Raw genomic sequence first — 15,846 nt, 5'->3', positions numbered from 1 at the left:
GTGGCCAGAAAGTGCTAGAAATACCACAACACATTGTGCACTTGGATGGAAGCATGTGTCATTGGGCACTTTTAAAAAATCCAATAGACTTCATAACAAGAAATGTACAGTGGCAGGACGGCCTCGCGACAGGGTCAGTAAAACGCTTAGGCATAGGATTAAGCTGAACCGGGTTGGTTTATTAACCAGAAGACAAATAAACAATAGGGACCTTTTAACTTTAAGGCCAAAATAAATTATACTACTGTACTACCATCTTTAATGGAATAATCACTGTAAGGGCCCCCAACAGGGGGGGGAAATCTGGGACAAGTGTCCCGAGTCAGATGGCTGCAGGTGGCCCGGCAGGCACAGGAGTTGGGCCTGGCCAGAGGTCGAACCCAACTTTTTTGCCCGGCTGTCAGTCCTCTCGTTGTCGCCGGGTCCCTGGCTCTCCCAGTTGCTAGCCTTCTTCTCCCTTACTCTCTCTGCTGCCAGTGCGCGCCAGGGCTCTTTGATGTCGGCGCACACGCCAGAAGCTGGGCCCAGCTTCTGGTGCGCTCCTGCATGACAGAGGGGCTCGGTGCCAGACAGTGAGGGAGGCCTGCGGCTGGGGGTAGCCGGGGCCCGGCAACAACCAGAGGACTGGCAACCAGGCAAAAAAGTTCCAACTGCTTTGTCCGACCGTCATGCCCCGGCTCTCCCCAGCTACAGGCTTCCCTCATTGTCCTGCGCAGGGACTCTCTCTGACGTTTGCATGAGAGAGATGCCCGGCGCGGGACAGTGAGGGATTTAGGCAGGTTCGAACAGTGTGGTAGAGGGGGAAGCCTGACAAGAGGCCTGCAGCAGCTGGGGGAGAGCCGGGGCACCAGAGGCCTGAGACAATCCTGAAGGTAAGTGTGGTTTGTATGTATTTGGGGGGTGTATTTGTTTGTTTTATGTATTTGGGGGGTGGTTGTATTTTTTGAGGGGGTTATTATGTGCTTGTGGGTGAGAGGGGTGTATGTATTTTTGGGGTGGGATGCTTTTTTTGTATGCATTTGGGGGGTAAAGGTTATTTTTTGTATGTATTTGGGGGGTTGGTTATTTTGTATGTATTTTCTTGGGAGGTGGGGGGCAATTATTGTGGGCGGTTTTGTGTGTGGCCAGGGGGTAATTATTGTGGGGTGAGTGTCACGAGAGACCAGGGTTATTAACACCTTTTATACCGGGATCATTTCATTGAGCAAGGCAAGGAGGTAAAATAAACTGTAATTTATTCCACGAAAAGACATTCACACAATATAACCCAATTTGCACTGAAAACACACTTACTGGGATCAGGGCTAATGAAATAAACTTTCTTGGAACAAAATGTTAACAACTGAAGTCTGTACGAGACCTCACAAATGTCCTGGAACGGAATACGGCCTGCAATACCAGCCACGACCACTATGTCCCGTTTTCAGAACTTGGCCCCTGAAAGTGGGAATTTCTTGAGTTGAAAATCCCTGAAGCCGGCTCGCGTCTATTTTCTCACAGAGCATCTTTTTCGTATCTTGAATTGGCCGCTGATGGTTTGGCGCTTGGAATCTGAGGTCCTGATTGGTTGCAAGGTTTCTTATAGGTTTTGGAGTCCCATTCAGAAACTACTACAGCCAATCAGCGCGTGGGGATTTTCCTGCCAGCCTATCCCCAAGTTGCCAGTATACTGAAGTCGTGCAGGCACCGATTTTGATTCTGCTAAGTGGCATGCGCCAACCTGGCACCTCTGCCTCTTAGCATATCGAGCCCACCCGCTGTCCCGGCTCCGCAGAGTATGGGGCTGGGCAAATGGTCACCGGATAGGGTGGGGGTACTCAAAGATAACTACTGTACTCCTCCTGTTCTAACACCTGGGCACCCCTGAGGCTTTCAACAGACTAAGTGGCGCCAAGCCTGGTAGCCATCTGGTCTCTCGGAACCATGGACTTGAAAATCCCACAGTTACATATACATAGGTACAAGCATATCTACTTATCAAATATAAACCTTTAATAAAATATAATTTGACTCTGTACTTTGTGTTAAAAATGTCTAAGGGCCTCATGCAGTAAGCGTTGATAAGGGAATTATCGCCATTTTATAGGCAAAATTGGGTTTGAGATTCAGTAAACGCCGATAAGTGCTTGATTTCGCCAGGTTTCGGAGCCGATTATTTTGTTATGGCCAGTCGGCTGCCGATAAGCCTGTTTTCGCCACTTATCGCCACTTTTTTAAATCGGCTGGATTCAACAAAAAAAAACAGCTTATCGGGCCTGATCGGCACTACGAAATTGAGATGTTATGGCCAATTTCTCCCGCCAACTAAAGTTGGCAGTTTGGAGGGGAGAACGATCGCTAAGGCTGCCGCAACGGCACTTAGAAAAAAAAAACTTCTGTACATCAATGGAGTCAATGGAGCGGGGACGTATAACAGTATAGTACTGTTTACGTTTCATTGCTCACAATACAAACGTCATTTGCATTACAGTGTGGGGGCATTCCCTGCATTGTGTCACAGCTGACGTGTATTATTTGCATAACATTATACTTTTACATGTTTGCAGCATTTGCGGGTCACATTACTCATCATGTGATGATGTGCCAAGGGAAAATACTATACTCAACTCTTAAAGGAGAACCTCACATCATATCACACATTTTAATGAACTGAGCGACAATTATTTACATGATGTTACACATGTCACACATGTCACACATACACAGTATATTCATCTTCCTTTACATTACACAATGCTAGTAATGTGTCACGCATCTTTAAACGTTCATGTACATCTGTATTCTCATGTTTACATATACTTTTGGGTCCTCCCTATTTTCATGACGTCACTTATTGGACGCTCAATCACATTGCATGTTTACATTGTAACCGTAGCATTACAAGCACTTCAACCTAACTTATACACACATGTACAGTAATTCAGCATTGGGACACCTTGTTAACTCATTCTATACCAACTATCCTCCTTACAGAAATGCATGCATATGCACACGACTATTCATTGTTGTCAACATGTCACAATAACATGCCTAATTACACATGTTACACAAAACTTTTCCCACGTCAATCTCAGCCTTTTTGCCTAATTACATGACTGACTGTTGCGTTCACAAGTGTTACATGCATTGCACATGCAACTATTTATTTGCAAGCAATGTTTCTACAAAGGTTCACGTCACATCATTGCCAAATATCATCATTCCCTGCAGAATACACACAACAAATACTTATAACAAGAACTGCACACAGCTTGCCACAGAAGTACTTTATTATGTTAATGTAACACCTTGCATTTTACTATGTCACCTGACATCATCACATACCTATTTAAAGGACGCCCATTACCTGATCATTCACAGCTACTCATTTCAAAATGTTGAGATTGTTTAGGAGACGGAGGAACATTCTTTTCTATGACATGCTTGATGATGAAGACAATCATATAGGGCAAGGGAGGGACACACCGAGGGACAGTGACAGTGACAGGGACAGTCACGCGGATACGACAGAGACAGGGAGAGGGACAGGAGATCAGAGGAGAAGACAGAGGAGACAAGTTGTGCCTCGTCCGCGTCTGTACAGGGAGAGAACCCTGTTAGATGGGATGAGTGAGGAGGAGATTGTAAGTCGCTATCGTTTGAGTTCAGCAGCAATCTTAGCTCTTTATCAGGAGTAAAGGGGAGATTTAGATTTTTTCACAGCCAGAGGTCGTGCAGTCCCTGGGCTTGTTAAAATGCTGTGCTCATTACATTATCTTGCTTCCGCGTCATACCAGACAACTGTGGGCATAGTGGGCGGGGTCTCGCAATCTACATTCTCGCGGGCCTTGACCCAGTTTCTCTATGCACTCAATAGACGCGCTAGGAATTATATTCATTTTCCTACAGAGGCGACAGAGTGGCTGGAAGTCAGGACTGGCTTTTATAATATAGCAGGGATACCATGTGTGCTGGGTGCAATCGATTGCACACATGTTGCTTTGATTGCACCTAGTCAGAGTGAGCATGTGTACCGCAATCGTAAGCACTACCATTCACTCAATGTACAGGTGGTATGTGATGCCACGATGAGGATAATGCATGTGGTACCCAAATTCCCTGGTTCCAGTCACGATTCCTCCATCCTGAGGAACTCTTCAGTCTTCCATGCGTTCGAAGAGGGACATTTTGAACATGGTTGGCTGCTGGGTGAGTACACATTTACATGTTATAACACAAAACACATTTTTATTTAGGAATGTTGGCATTGTACAATTTGATCACTAATGTCAGCTTATGTGTGCTACATTCATTATAGGTGACTCAGGATACGGAATTAGGCCGTGGCTCTTGACTCCGGTGCTAAACCCTCAAACTGAAGCAGAGGAGAGGTACAATGCAGCCCATATATCTACAAGATCTGTTATAGAGAGGACATTTGGCCTACTCAAGACCAGATTTAGGTGTCTGGACAGAACTGGTGGGGCTCTTCTATACAAGCCTCAAAAAGTGTCTGATATTATCCTTGCCTGTTGCATTTTGCACAATGTTGCACTCAGGCACAATGTACAGTCAGACCTAGCTGAGCCTGTGGTAGACGAGCATCCCACCCATGTAGCTGCTGAAAATGAACAAACAGCCAGTGGTGGCCAGACACGCCAGAATCTCATCAATTCATTTTTTTCTTGTAAGTAAAAACATATATGTTCCAAGTTATACTTTTATACTTACATTATGTTATCTTAACAATAATGTTTTTTTATATACCCTTCTGGTAGGACACAGATGAATATGGGTTGCACACCTTTCTTCTCTCTGCTGTGTGCCCAAAGGGATGTGGCACCGGTATGTTATTGTTGCACAGGTTATATAATCCCTCTTCAATTTTACTTTAGTTGTGTGTATGTGAATACAACTGGGGTAACAAAGCACTAATATTTTAGCATTGTGTTGTTCCTTATGCTAACACAATACACATATTATGCCCATACTCATTCATGCTTCTAGTATGCTTACATACAATGTTATTGGTGCAGTGTAACATGTACATCCATATGATGTGTACACCAGCCTGATTTACATTTTGAATGTCATGAAATATACATGGTGTTGCACATTTAACACCAAATACACACTTTGCTGTGTTGTTTACGGTACTGAAGATGGCATGTCAATGTTTGCAATTTATATATTGTTCCTTTGCATTATAGGTATATCTCCAGTATGACTGATCATGGTATGTATATTTGCTGACATCTCTCATAAGATGTGCCTACATCAATCTTCCTATAATTATTTGTAGTAAAAACCCAACATATTGGTTTAAACACAAATGTTACATATATGTACTTTCTGTATCATGTATATGCATTTAGCTACTCTTGAGCTTTCATGTGCATTGTATTAGAAAATGATTACTCACATTTCATCACATTTTATGTATGTTTCCTTATAAATTCCATTAATGTAATATAGAGGTGTTTGGAGACAAGGGGATAACTGTAGTTATTTCTTTACTTACGGGAGATCATTCATCACGGATGAAATTGACTGATCATAAAACTCCATGCATGAATGCCTGCAATCACAACAATGCGTACTACATCTTATATTTAGCAATGTTGGTGTTTTGTAATGCTAGGAATTAATAGTCAACATTAATTTAAATTTGTGACATGTGTATGTATAAGTCACACGTGTGTGGATGTGTCCTACATGTACCAAGTGTTAAACTGTTAACAGAGAAGACAAATTTGTCGCTAATGTTACTGTCATTTAGCATTTATAATTTACCAATATGACAATGTTGGTAATATTTTTGGAATATAAATCACGTCACTTCATCATTATCATGATGATAATTATCAAGTATTTTCACAATTGTAACGTCAATCACGTGCACATTAGCATAGACACACTTTGTAAGACAACTGTTTGTGTCTGTATCAATTTGTGTAGGATCCATGTATAACACCGACAAATGATAACACCAGCTTTATTATGGTAGCTTATATCATCATATTGACTATACTATGTATTTTTATAACGTTTAATAAACACAGTAAACTATAGTTAGTTAGGTTAATGAAATATACACAGAAACGTACTTCATTACATGATGTTGATGTCATATTCAGAACTTCATGCATTGTAGGGGACCACAACATCTGGCCAATAACATTATTTGCTACAGTCCCAAACCATGTTATCAACATACCCATGTAACAAGAGATTTTTAACAAGAAATGGCTAGTTGGTTGTAAGTGTCCTTTACATTGGGAGAAGGAGTGGCTCAGTGAGTAAAGACACACACTGGCACTGAGAGTTTGAAGCAGGGGAGTCTGGTTCAATTCCCGGTGTCGGCTCCTTGTGACCTTGGGCAAGTAACTTTATCTCCCTGTGCCTCAGGCGCCAAAAAATAAATTGTAAGTTCCACGGGCCAGGGACCTCAGCCTGAAAAATGTGTCTGTAAAGCGCTGTGTACAACTAGCAGCGCTATACATGAACATGCTCATATTATAATTATTATTATTATTATTATTATTGTTACATAGTTTCGACAGTCATACGTTCCATTACACAATAGAATACACAAATGTGTTAGCAGAGTGGGAATGGTTGTTATATATAAAACACACCATGCCATAAAATGATAGTAGTCATTAAAGAACACTCAATAAAAATTCATGAGGCACTATTTTGCAATATCATTATGTTAATTAAGTGCTTATGCAATATAGGCATAAGGGTATCACATTTTTAATTGTTTGTTAATAAGCGCTGCAAGCAATATAAAATTAGTTCCATATGTAGTATAGTAGTCGGTGACTCCTCCTCACAATCATCTCATATAAAGGTAGACTCTTCTGAAATCATACATTGATCCGATTGTATCTTCCCCGACATCTCTGAAATACAGCAAACACATGATGGTCAAATATGGCACCTTACTATATGTATCCGTGACAACGCATTACACAGCTCTATATGATTGTGTACATACACACGTCACTCACTTATATGTTAGAAGTACAAGTGTACATCAGTATGTAATGTTTCTTTAAATTTGTAGCAGGCATAACTATGTATATGATGTGAACGTTGCCTGTATACTGAAAAATGTGCGCGCACATCTTAGTGTGCGCACGCACTTCACGCTTGGCTGCACTAACTGTTAGCGCATGCGCAAAACAAAGCGTACGTTGTGCGTTCAATACATCTTGAAAATACCATTAAACATAAAATCTTTATTTCAAATACAATGAATACGAAACTACATTCGTTCTAAACGAGTACATCTGTATTCTTTTTAAACAGACGTGTTTGGACAGAAAGGACGGCCGATAACACAATGCGCAAATGCAATACGTGTGACGTCATGTTAAACCAGCGTGAAACGCACGCTAACACTCCTCCCACTCAATTAACATTCAGCTAACGCCCAGTTGGCGCCTACAAACACTGAGCCGCACACATGACACACTGCAGTTACCGTTACTATAACAAAACATGACAGCCAATAGGCTTTGAGGCGCGCACGTCGCTTGGGGGCAGGACTTACATCCGTAATCCTTTTTAAGGACGCCTTGGCCCATGACAAGGGTCCCACGTCATACGTGGTGGACCCGCTTTTAAATGTTGCATGATAACAAAACAGGTATGTGTTAGAGTTATGTTAAAATGCTGCTAATATGGTTAAAGGGATAGGAAAGTACGTATATTTATTCCGTCAGCAATGTGTACTACTCTTTCAGGTTATACTATATTGTATTCGGCAACAATTTATTTGTGATCGCTACATGTTATGCAGTCTGCAATGTTACGCTGTATCCACGCATTGAAAGGGAAAATGGTGGTTAAAAAAAAAAAAACATTTAAACGCACAGTCAACGCATAACGGTTGTTATATTTACCATTCTTCTAGAATTAACTGTTCGTCTGGCTGCAACTGGTCGCTCCAGAAATGCAAGGCATTTTCATCCACGCTTGACCCACCCGCTGAATCCAGTATGACACACATCTCCTCCATGAAGCGCTCATAGGAATCGCCACTGCTTTCTTCAAACAATTGGTCGGGAGGTAGGTTCATTTCTTCTGGTTCCCATTCCAATGCATTTTCAGCTGAAAGGCTTGGTACATAATCATAGTACTTTTGTTGTTGTACAATGTGGGTTTCAGGAATGGAGGGTGCAGATATTGCAGCAGGTATCGATTCACACGGAACAGTAGTAGCGGATCCATTGCTATTGGCATTAGGAATAAATATGCCTTTCACAACAATATATGTGCCCTCTTTCAGGGTAAAATGCTTTTCCTTTGCAATCTTCCAGAAACCATAGGTGTGTTCTAGCTTATCCTGCACACGTTCAAAAAAGTCATTAGTTGATAAAGTGAATCTTATTGAGGAATTAAAATTCCGCGCATGCCTACGGTCTTGGTAATAAGGATATTTAGCTCGAATCAAATCATAGATTTGGCGTGTGCTTGCTTTGTGTCCGCGACTGTTTAAAATTGCTTCTGAAACCATGTACTTATAACCTAAGAGGGGATTCATATTGTTAACGAATTCATCAGCCATGTCAGAGTAGCACAAAAGATGTGTGCAGTTCTGTCTTCTTTGCTCATCAAAATGATTCTGCTCAATGGCTAACAAATTCCTGTGTTTCGTTTTCAAGGTCAACAAAAGTAACTACTTTTAATCCTTATTTCAAACGCCAATTGGATGTGTCCTTTTAATTGGTTTAAGTTTTGTGGTTAGTGATAGGCGAATGTGGGAAAAACATGTATCATTTTTTTATCTCGTTTGTGAAAACATTCCTACACTTATTTCAGTAACATTGAGTTTTCTAGAAAAATAACAAAGAGCACTGTGTGAAAATAGTGCTTAGACAGCCATATCAGTAAATACACACACCTGCAAAATGAAATGTTTTTTTCCCACATACATTTCTGTGTGTATTTGAAATTCTGGTTAACTACCTGTCTGCATGAGTTTAAATACGTGTGTATCTATATATATATAAATATATCTCTCTCATAAAAATATATATATATATATATATATAAAGTGTATATTGTACTATATGTATAGTGTGTGTGTGTGTGTGTGTGTGTGTGTGTGTGTGTGTGTGTGTGTGTGTGTGTGTGTGTGTGTGTGTGTGTGTGTGTGTGTGTGTGTGTGTGTGTGTGTGTGTGTGTATATATGTATATATATAATGTATCTTTTTTTTTTTTTTTTTTATTGCAGGAGTACACACAACATATTGATGGCAGTAAGTAGGCCTTGTATGAAACCTATTTAAATGGTGATAAACATGAGTGAATTAAGTAATAAACATTTGTTTGCACCCAATAATGTTAGAGGCTCACACTTAGTATAGTTGTCAAACATTAGGCCTGTATTATTAAAATAGTGTGTTTTCACAAGGAAGCATGAAGTGTATGTTTTTTGTAAATACATCTATACCAGTTTAGATAGTACTATATATACACACACACACACACACAGTGTGTGTGTGTGTGTGTGTGTGTGTGTGTGTGTGTGTGCATATATCAATACATACTACATATATATTAGTATCAATTCAGAGATGTTCTTGAAACAAGAACACATAAATGATTAAAGGACAACATTACAATGGCCACCAAAGGTAAGTAATATTTAACACAAAATCCTGCTGTACACGTACAAGAAAGATGTTTGCAGTTAAATAGGTGCTTTTATAATTGCATGAAAATAATATGCACATGCAATGATTACATCAATTAACACACCCAAATGCAATGTTTTGCTGCAAAGTCAATGGCAGCTTCTCTAAACTTAGCAACTGGCTCCTGGTGGACCATTACTGAACAGACGATTAAAACATAAATATTTATAACACTATTCATTAATTAGGAGTGTTAACATTTCCAAAACTTCACGTGTACAAGAACATACTTGAAAGTTTGGAAACAACACAGTCTTCAGCATACCTACAATAGTAATTAGATAATCTGAAGTCAACAAAACAAGGCCAAAGACATATTTTCTGAATTATAACATTTATTTTTTTTGTTCCTTTTGCGAGCGAGTAACAGGCCTGCTTGTTGTCTCTTGAATTTTCCTTTTTCTTTTGCCACCAACTTTAGGCACAACAGAGCCACTTTGAGTGGCCTCTGGCACTTCACGGGCAGGGCTTGTGGCCAGTGACTCACCTACAGGGCTTTTGGGCAGTGACTGTTCACCTACGGGGCTTGTGGCCAGTGACTCACCTACAGGGCTTGTGGCCAGTGACTCACCTACAGGGCTTTTGGGCAGTGATTCACCTACAGGGCTTTTGGGCAGCGATTCACCTACAGGGCTTTTGGGCAGCGATTCACCTACAGGGCTTTTGGGCAGCGATTCACCTACAGGGCTTTTGGCCAGTGACTCACCTACAGGGCTTTTGGGTAGTGACTGTTCACGGACAGGGCTTGTGCCCACTGACACATGTGAGCAAGTTGGTAGACACTGCACAAGTGATGGTTGGTCTGTTTCATGTGTGTCTTGTTTTGTTTTTGTCGCCTCCTTTGTAGGTGTCTGCTGCTGAATTTGTACAGATGGCAGCGGTAGGATGTCATCAGGAACCTGCACAGCAATGTCTGATACTTGACCGGTAACATTTGGGCCTGGTGAATGAATATCAGATGAATGTGGTGAAAACTGACCTGCATGAACAGATCCTGGCTGGGAGGTGTTGAATTGTGGTACATTAGTCATTCTCCAGTAATTAGCTTGTGTTTGCTGAACAACTAATGCTTCGAATGAGGTGTTGATTTTTGCAACTGTTTAGGCACTTCAATGAAGACTCTGTGGAGATGTGCCAATTGTGAAACTGTTTCTTCCTGCAGTGCAATCATCCTTTCCAGCACTGTCATCAGGTCAGAATGGCGACGATTTTCTGCTTCCACAATTTTTCCCTCAGAAGCTACAATTGCATTATATGTGGTATTTGCTGGACGTTTTGGCGGTAAAACAGTTTCAATTGGAACCTCTTCATGGTCACTTGCTTGTATTTGTGTGTCTATGGCGGCGGCGGCGGCATCATCATCATCATCATCATCATCAAAATCCTCTTCATCATGTTCTACAAAAAAATGTACACATTATTAAATGGCATGTTAATCTCTGCTGTGTTACTATGTAATTGTACTGTGTCATAAGTTACAACTAACATGTTTCCATACGTTTTATAACCTCACATTAAAAACTACCTTGACTTAAGAATAATGTTTGGACTCAGTATGAAATATGAGTGAATGAAAACTTGCTGTAAACTCACAACTCCTACATGATAGTTAACATCACTAACACAATACAAGTTGCCTTACACTTCATTTTCACTGACACTAAGTAATCCTATTTAAAGAAGATGTGCAAAACAAATAATGAACATGACAACATAACATATAGAAGAGCACATATTATATGGCCACCAACTGATACACTCACCTTCTAGGTGTGTTGAGCTGGCTGACCCAGGTGAAGACACTTGTTCAGTCTCAGGTGACACATGTCCTTCAGGGGCAACTATATATAACAATAACATAAGTTTTACATTTACATGTGTAAATATTGAACAAACAGTTATTGTATGTTCTGTATTTATGAGTACCTAACAGCATCATTTCCTTAACCCAAAATGTGTGTGTGAAAGTGAACATAAATAGTTGTAATAACAATGTACATGCCTGTGTACTTAGAACTTTTGAGTTCCCTAACATAAAATATACTATGTTTCTGCAGTAATGCGTGAGGATAAATAGATAAAATTTGAACATAAAAATCATATGTTGTGTAGTGATATCAGTATCATAATGTACATAACTATCATGAGATGACCATTCACAATGGTTATCATGAAGGTGGTCATATTGCAAAAAGTGTTGTTTTTGGTAGAGGATATGTGTGGTACATTAATATAAGATGTGGCACACCTGAATGTGGCTGTGACTCAACAAGACAACACATGCAGTGTGTGATAATGTGTCGTTGATAGTAGTAGTTCAACTATAGATATGAGTGAACTAATGTGTGACGTACGCTTTGATAAGTAATGAGTTGTTGGGGCATTTAGTAGCTAAAGTGAAGCTTTCAAATGAGTGTGATTAACTTCAGTTGTGCTAGTCAGGTTGTAAGAACGGTATTCCCTTCCCCAAAAAGCCTAATCAGCCACACCTTTCAATTACTTGAAACAGGTGCAAATGGTGTGAACTAAGTTGACCCTAAAATGAGGCTGTAATTAGTGTGTGTGCTGAACCCCACCCCCTCTGTTGAAGTGTATGCTGTGATGAGATATTAATTGCAGCTGCTTTAACACAATGGTAGATGAGCTAAATAGTCGTGTGCAGTTTTTAAGTTATGAAAACAATGACATAAAATATGATACGTGTGCCTCATTATGCTGTCTGTATATGACTTAAAGCAAAAATGGACCTTTTCATAAACAACTATAGATGTGTTAGTGCAAGTGATGTTTGTAGGCCGTTGCATGCAATATATTTGATGCATGCTTAAAATAGGCAGTAATGTCATGTTTGTCGGAGTAAATTAAATAAAATACACAATAATATTCTACATATTTATGTTCTGTACCTGTAGCTAGTAATAATTTCTGATTAACATGTGTTACACATGTGTACTACCCTGTTGTTCCCCATCTTCGCCCACCATCAATTGCTTCCACTGCAGCAATGCATTTTGGGAATTCACATGTAAATGAGCACGCAATGGCACGTGCTATATTAGTTACTGCTTTTATTAGGACTACAACATATATGTCTATTTTGAGATATATATATATATATACAGAATCAGACATATACATATATAGATGCAGGTATGCTTATATTGTGAAGACAGTATAAAAAGCAGTGTAACTATGCAAAATAACTGTAAGCAACGACACGCCTAGTACAGTAATATTTCTCACCTGGTGGAAATTGTGAGGGGTAAATTCCTATATCACGGTCACCAGGTAAGCCTTCCACGACGACGGGAAGTAATTTTGCCCGAAGCAGCTCCTCCAATGGACTTAATATGAGACGTTGTGGTGTCGGCCCACCTCCAGTGCCAGTAGCATGTACGCGTTGGTGTTGTATTTTCTTTTTCAATTTGGACCTAATATCATCAAATCTCTTGTGACAATTCCGCTTGTCCCTCACATGATTCCCACACGCATTGACACCAATGACTATTGTGTCCCACATTTCTTTTCTGCTTGCTGAACTTGTCCGCCCTTGAAAAACATATAAAATATATGAGGTAAATGAATAATAATAGAAGCACCAGTTTCCTACACTGCTAGCTGTTCCAAGAGATAGCAAACATGCTGTTTTATGTGTAATATGTGAAGCACATGAGCATTCACTACTAAACCTATACATGTAAGCAAGGTTGCATTCATATTGTATGCAGTTATGGCAAATTGACCGCCTGTGATTAGTTGTCCTTGTAAGGCATGATAAAAAGCTGTGTTTCCAGACTAATTAACATAGAAAGATATTCTGAACCCATATTTGCATATGAACAAAACTCAGATGACCTAGGATTACATGTATTTGAATAATAAATGTAAAGGTACACTTACCTAGTAAATGTCCATATATACTGTCATAGTGCTCCAGAATGCCAGTGACAAGAGCTGTATTTTCCTGGTCATTGAAGCGAGGATTACGTGGCTTCTCCACACGTTTCTTCCGAGCAGGTTTAGGGTCAGAGCTTGGCTGGTGCTGACTGGACTCTCCTTCTTCCAATGGAAGAGCCTCCAAAAGCTGCCCACCAGCAAGCACGCCACCACCATCCACCCCATCAGCAACTGCGCCACCAGCAGCACTCACAGCACCAGCACTCCCACTCCTAGCACCAGCACTCCCACTCCTAGCACCAGCACTCCCACTCCTAGCAACAGCACTCCCACTCCCAGCAACAGCACTCCCACTCCCAGCAACAACACTCCCACTCACAGCAACAGCACTCCCACTCACAGCAACAGCACTCCCACTCCCAGCAACAGCACTCCCACTACCAGCAACAACACTCCCACTCCCAGCAACAGCACTCCCACTCCCAGCAACACCACTCGGTGCACCAGCAACATCACTCCCCTGAACAGTACGTTCACTCCGACGCGTACTCGCACGAATAGCACTCCCACTCCCACCAGCATCACTCTTCCCACGCTTTGCGGGCATACTTCCAGCACTCACAAAAAACAGACAACTAATGTACAGCCAATCACACGAAACACTTCCACATATAAAACAAGACAAAGATGTAAACAAAACAACAATGGACAAAGCTCACCCAATACACAACAAGTCTCTCCGTCAATATGCAAATGTTCAATCAGCCAGCTCTGTGCGTCTCTCTCTCTCTCACTCCCAACAACACAGAGAATGATTAGCAGTACACGTTGCCTTTAAATATGGCGCGCAATCCAATACATGCTTGTTTCGCCTGATTCAGCAAGATTTGTGATTGGGCAACCTATCAGCACCCCGCCACGCACGCCGATACACCTGTGTGTGATCGGATAATCATCGTGAGAGTGGGCGGATTTGTTTTCGGGTTCATTTTGAATGTATTCGGCACTTACTGCATACGGAGAGGAAAAATCGCCATTAACATGAGTAATCGGTAAACTTGCCGATTTCACTTAATCGACGCTTACTGCATGAGGCCCTAAGTCTCCTATTCTGGTGTCAGGGATAGAATAAGAATATATGTTTCCTACTTTTACTAGCCTTATCCCTGCCACACAGCAAAAGCCTGACTTTATCTTGTTCTGTTGTTGTTATCATGTTTGTGCTGAAGCAGGGAACCTTGGCGGTTAGTCTTAAAGAACGTTTCCAGGGTAGGATTTTGCCGGAGCACTGTGCTTCAATGGCCCGAGAATCTTACCTGATTCCCGGGTACATTTTTGGGTTATCCCATAACTTGGGAACCCCGCTACATAGCCACAATCTGAAAGAAGTTTCTCCGCAAAACCCACCCTCAAACTCACAGCCTAAAAAGCTCCTCTGGCCAGCACTCCTGGAAAGGTAAAAATACTGTATTGTCGCATAATTCACACACAGTCACAGTGATACGACAGTCAGGTCCAAGAGCTGACACTCTAGGATCTTCAAACACAGTTCAGGGGTAACCAAGTGGGCTTAACCTTTATTATTGAGCCTGGTTACCCCCTCACCGTCAAAGTGAGTGAGGAAGAGAGTGGGTGAGAGCGAGACAAAGGGGAGAGAAATAATGTGAAGAAGGAGGGTATTAGAGCAAGGGGCTCTCGTGAGGTGTGAAATGGTGGGTTGCAACACCGCCAACATGGGATGGGGGGGGGGGGCTGTCAAAACTGAAATCTGTCAGAAGCCCTGATCACTGTAATCAAATGACACTTTAGATTTAAATAAATAATAAACATGTACTGTACTTATAGCGGCAATCCCCCCAAAGTCCAAAAATGACTTTGCTCTGATCAATTTCTTGTCTTTCAATTTTCGAAAAAACATTTGTTTTTGCTGAGTTTTTATCTGTGTTCACTGGCATCAGCTATAACCATGGAGCCTCAATGTGTCTAAATGGCAGGACTATTGTATTTATTATTATCTTCCTGGGAGGCACATTTTCAGCAATTACAGAATGTAAAGAGGATAGGATGACTAAATGTAGCAGCAAAGGGACGTTAGAATGGTGAAAAGGAGACCGTTATGTTTATGGTCAGAGGTGATTTCTGCATGAATTTAAAAAGAGCATGTAACATTAAAGATCAAGACCTTCAGAAACGACCTTTTCAACTTTCTTTGGTTTCGACAAATATTCTTGTTTATTGTAGTAAATAAAAAGAAGTAAAA

At 41.0% G+C, this 15,846-nt stretch overlaps 1 protein-coding gene across 1 annotated transcript; it reads right to left on the bottom strand.

Moving 5' to 3' along the window:
- Positions 1-10,077: 10,077 nt before the first annotated feature.
- Positions 10,078-13,233, bottom strand: LOC142496399 (uncharacterized). Its single transcript, XM_075603101.1, has 3 exons — positions 12,933-13,233; positions 11,453-11,530; positions 10,078-11,087 (listed from the first exon to the last, which is right to left on the bottom strand). The coding sequence occupies exons 1-3, from the start codon at positions 13,207-13,209 to the stop codon at positions 10,753-10,755; spliced, it is 690 nt and encodes a 229-aa protein (XP_075459216.1). The 5' UTR covers positions 13,210-13,233; the 3' UTR covers positions 10,078-10,752.
- Positions 13,234-15,846: the final 2,613 nt, after the last annotated feature.

The sequence above is a fragment of the Ascaphus truei genome, chromosome 6 (assembly GCF_040206685.1).
Source record: "Ascaphus truei isolate aAscTru1 chromosome 6, aAscTru1.hap1, whole genome shotgun sequence".
NCBI classification, from domain to species: Eukaryota; Metazoa; Chordata; class Amphibia; order Anura; family Ascaphidae; genus Ascaphus; species Ascaphus truei.
The sequence above is the reverse complement of the archived record's forward strand: the minus strand, read 5'-3'. Positions and strand labels throughout refer to the sequence as shown.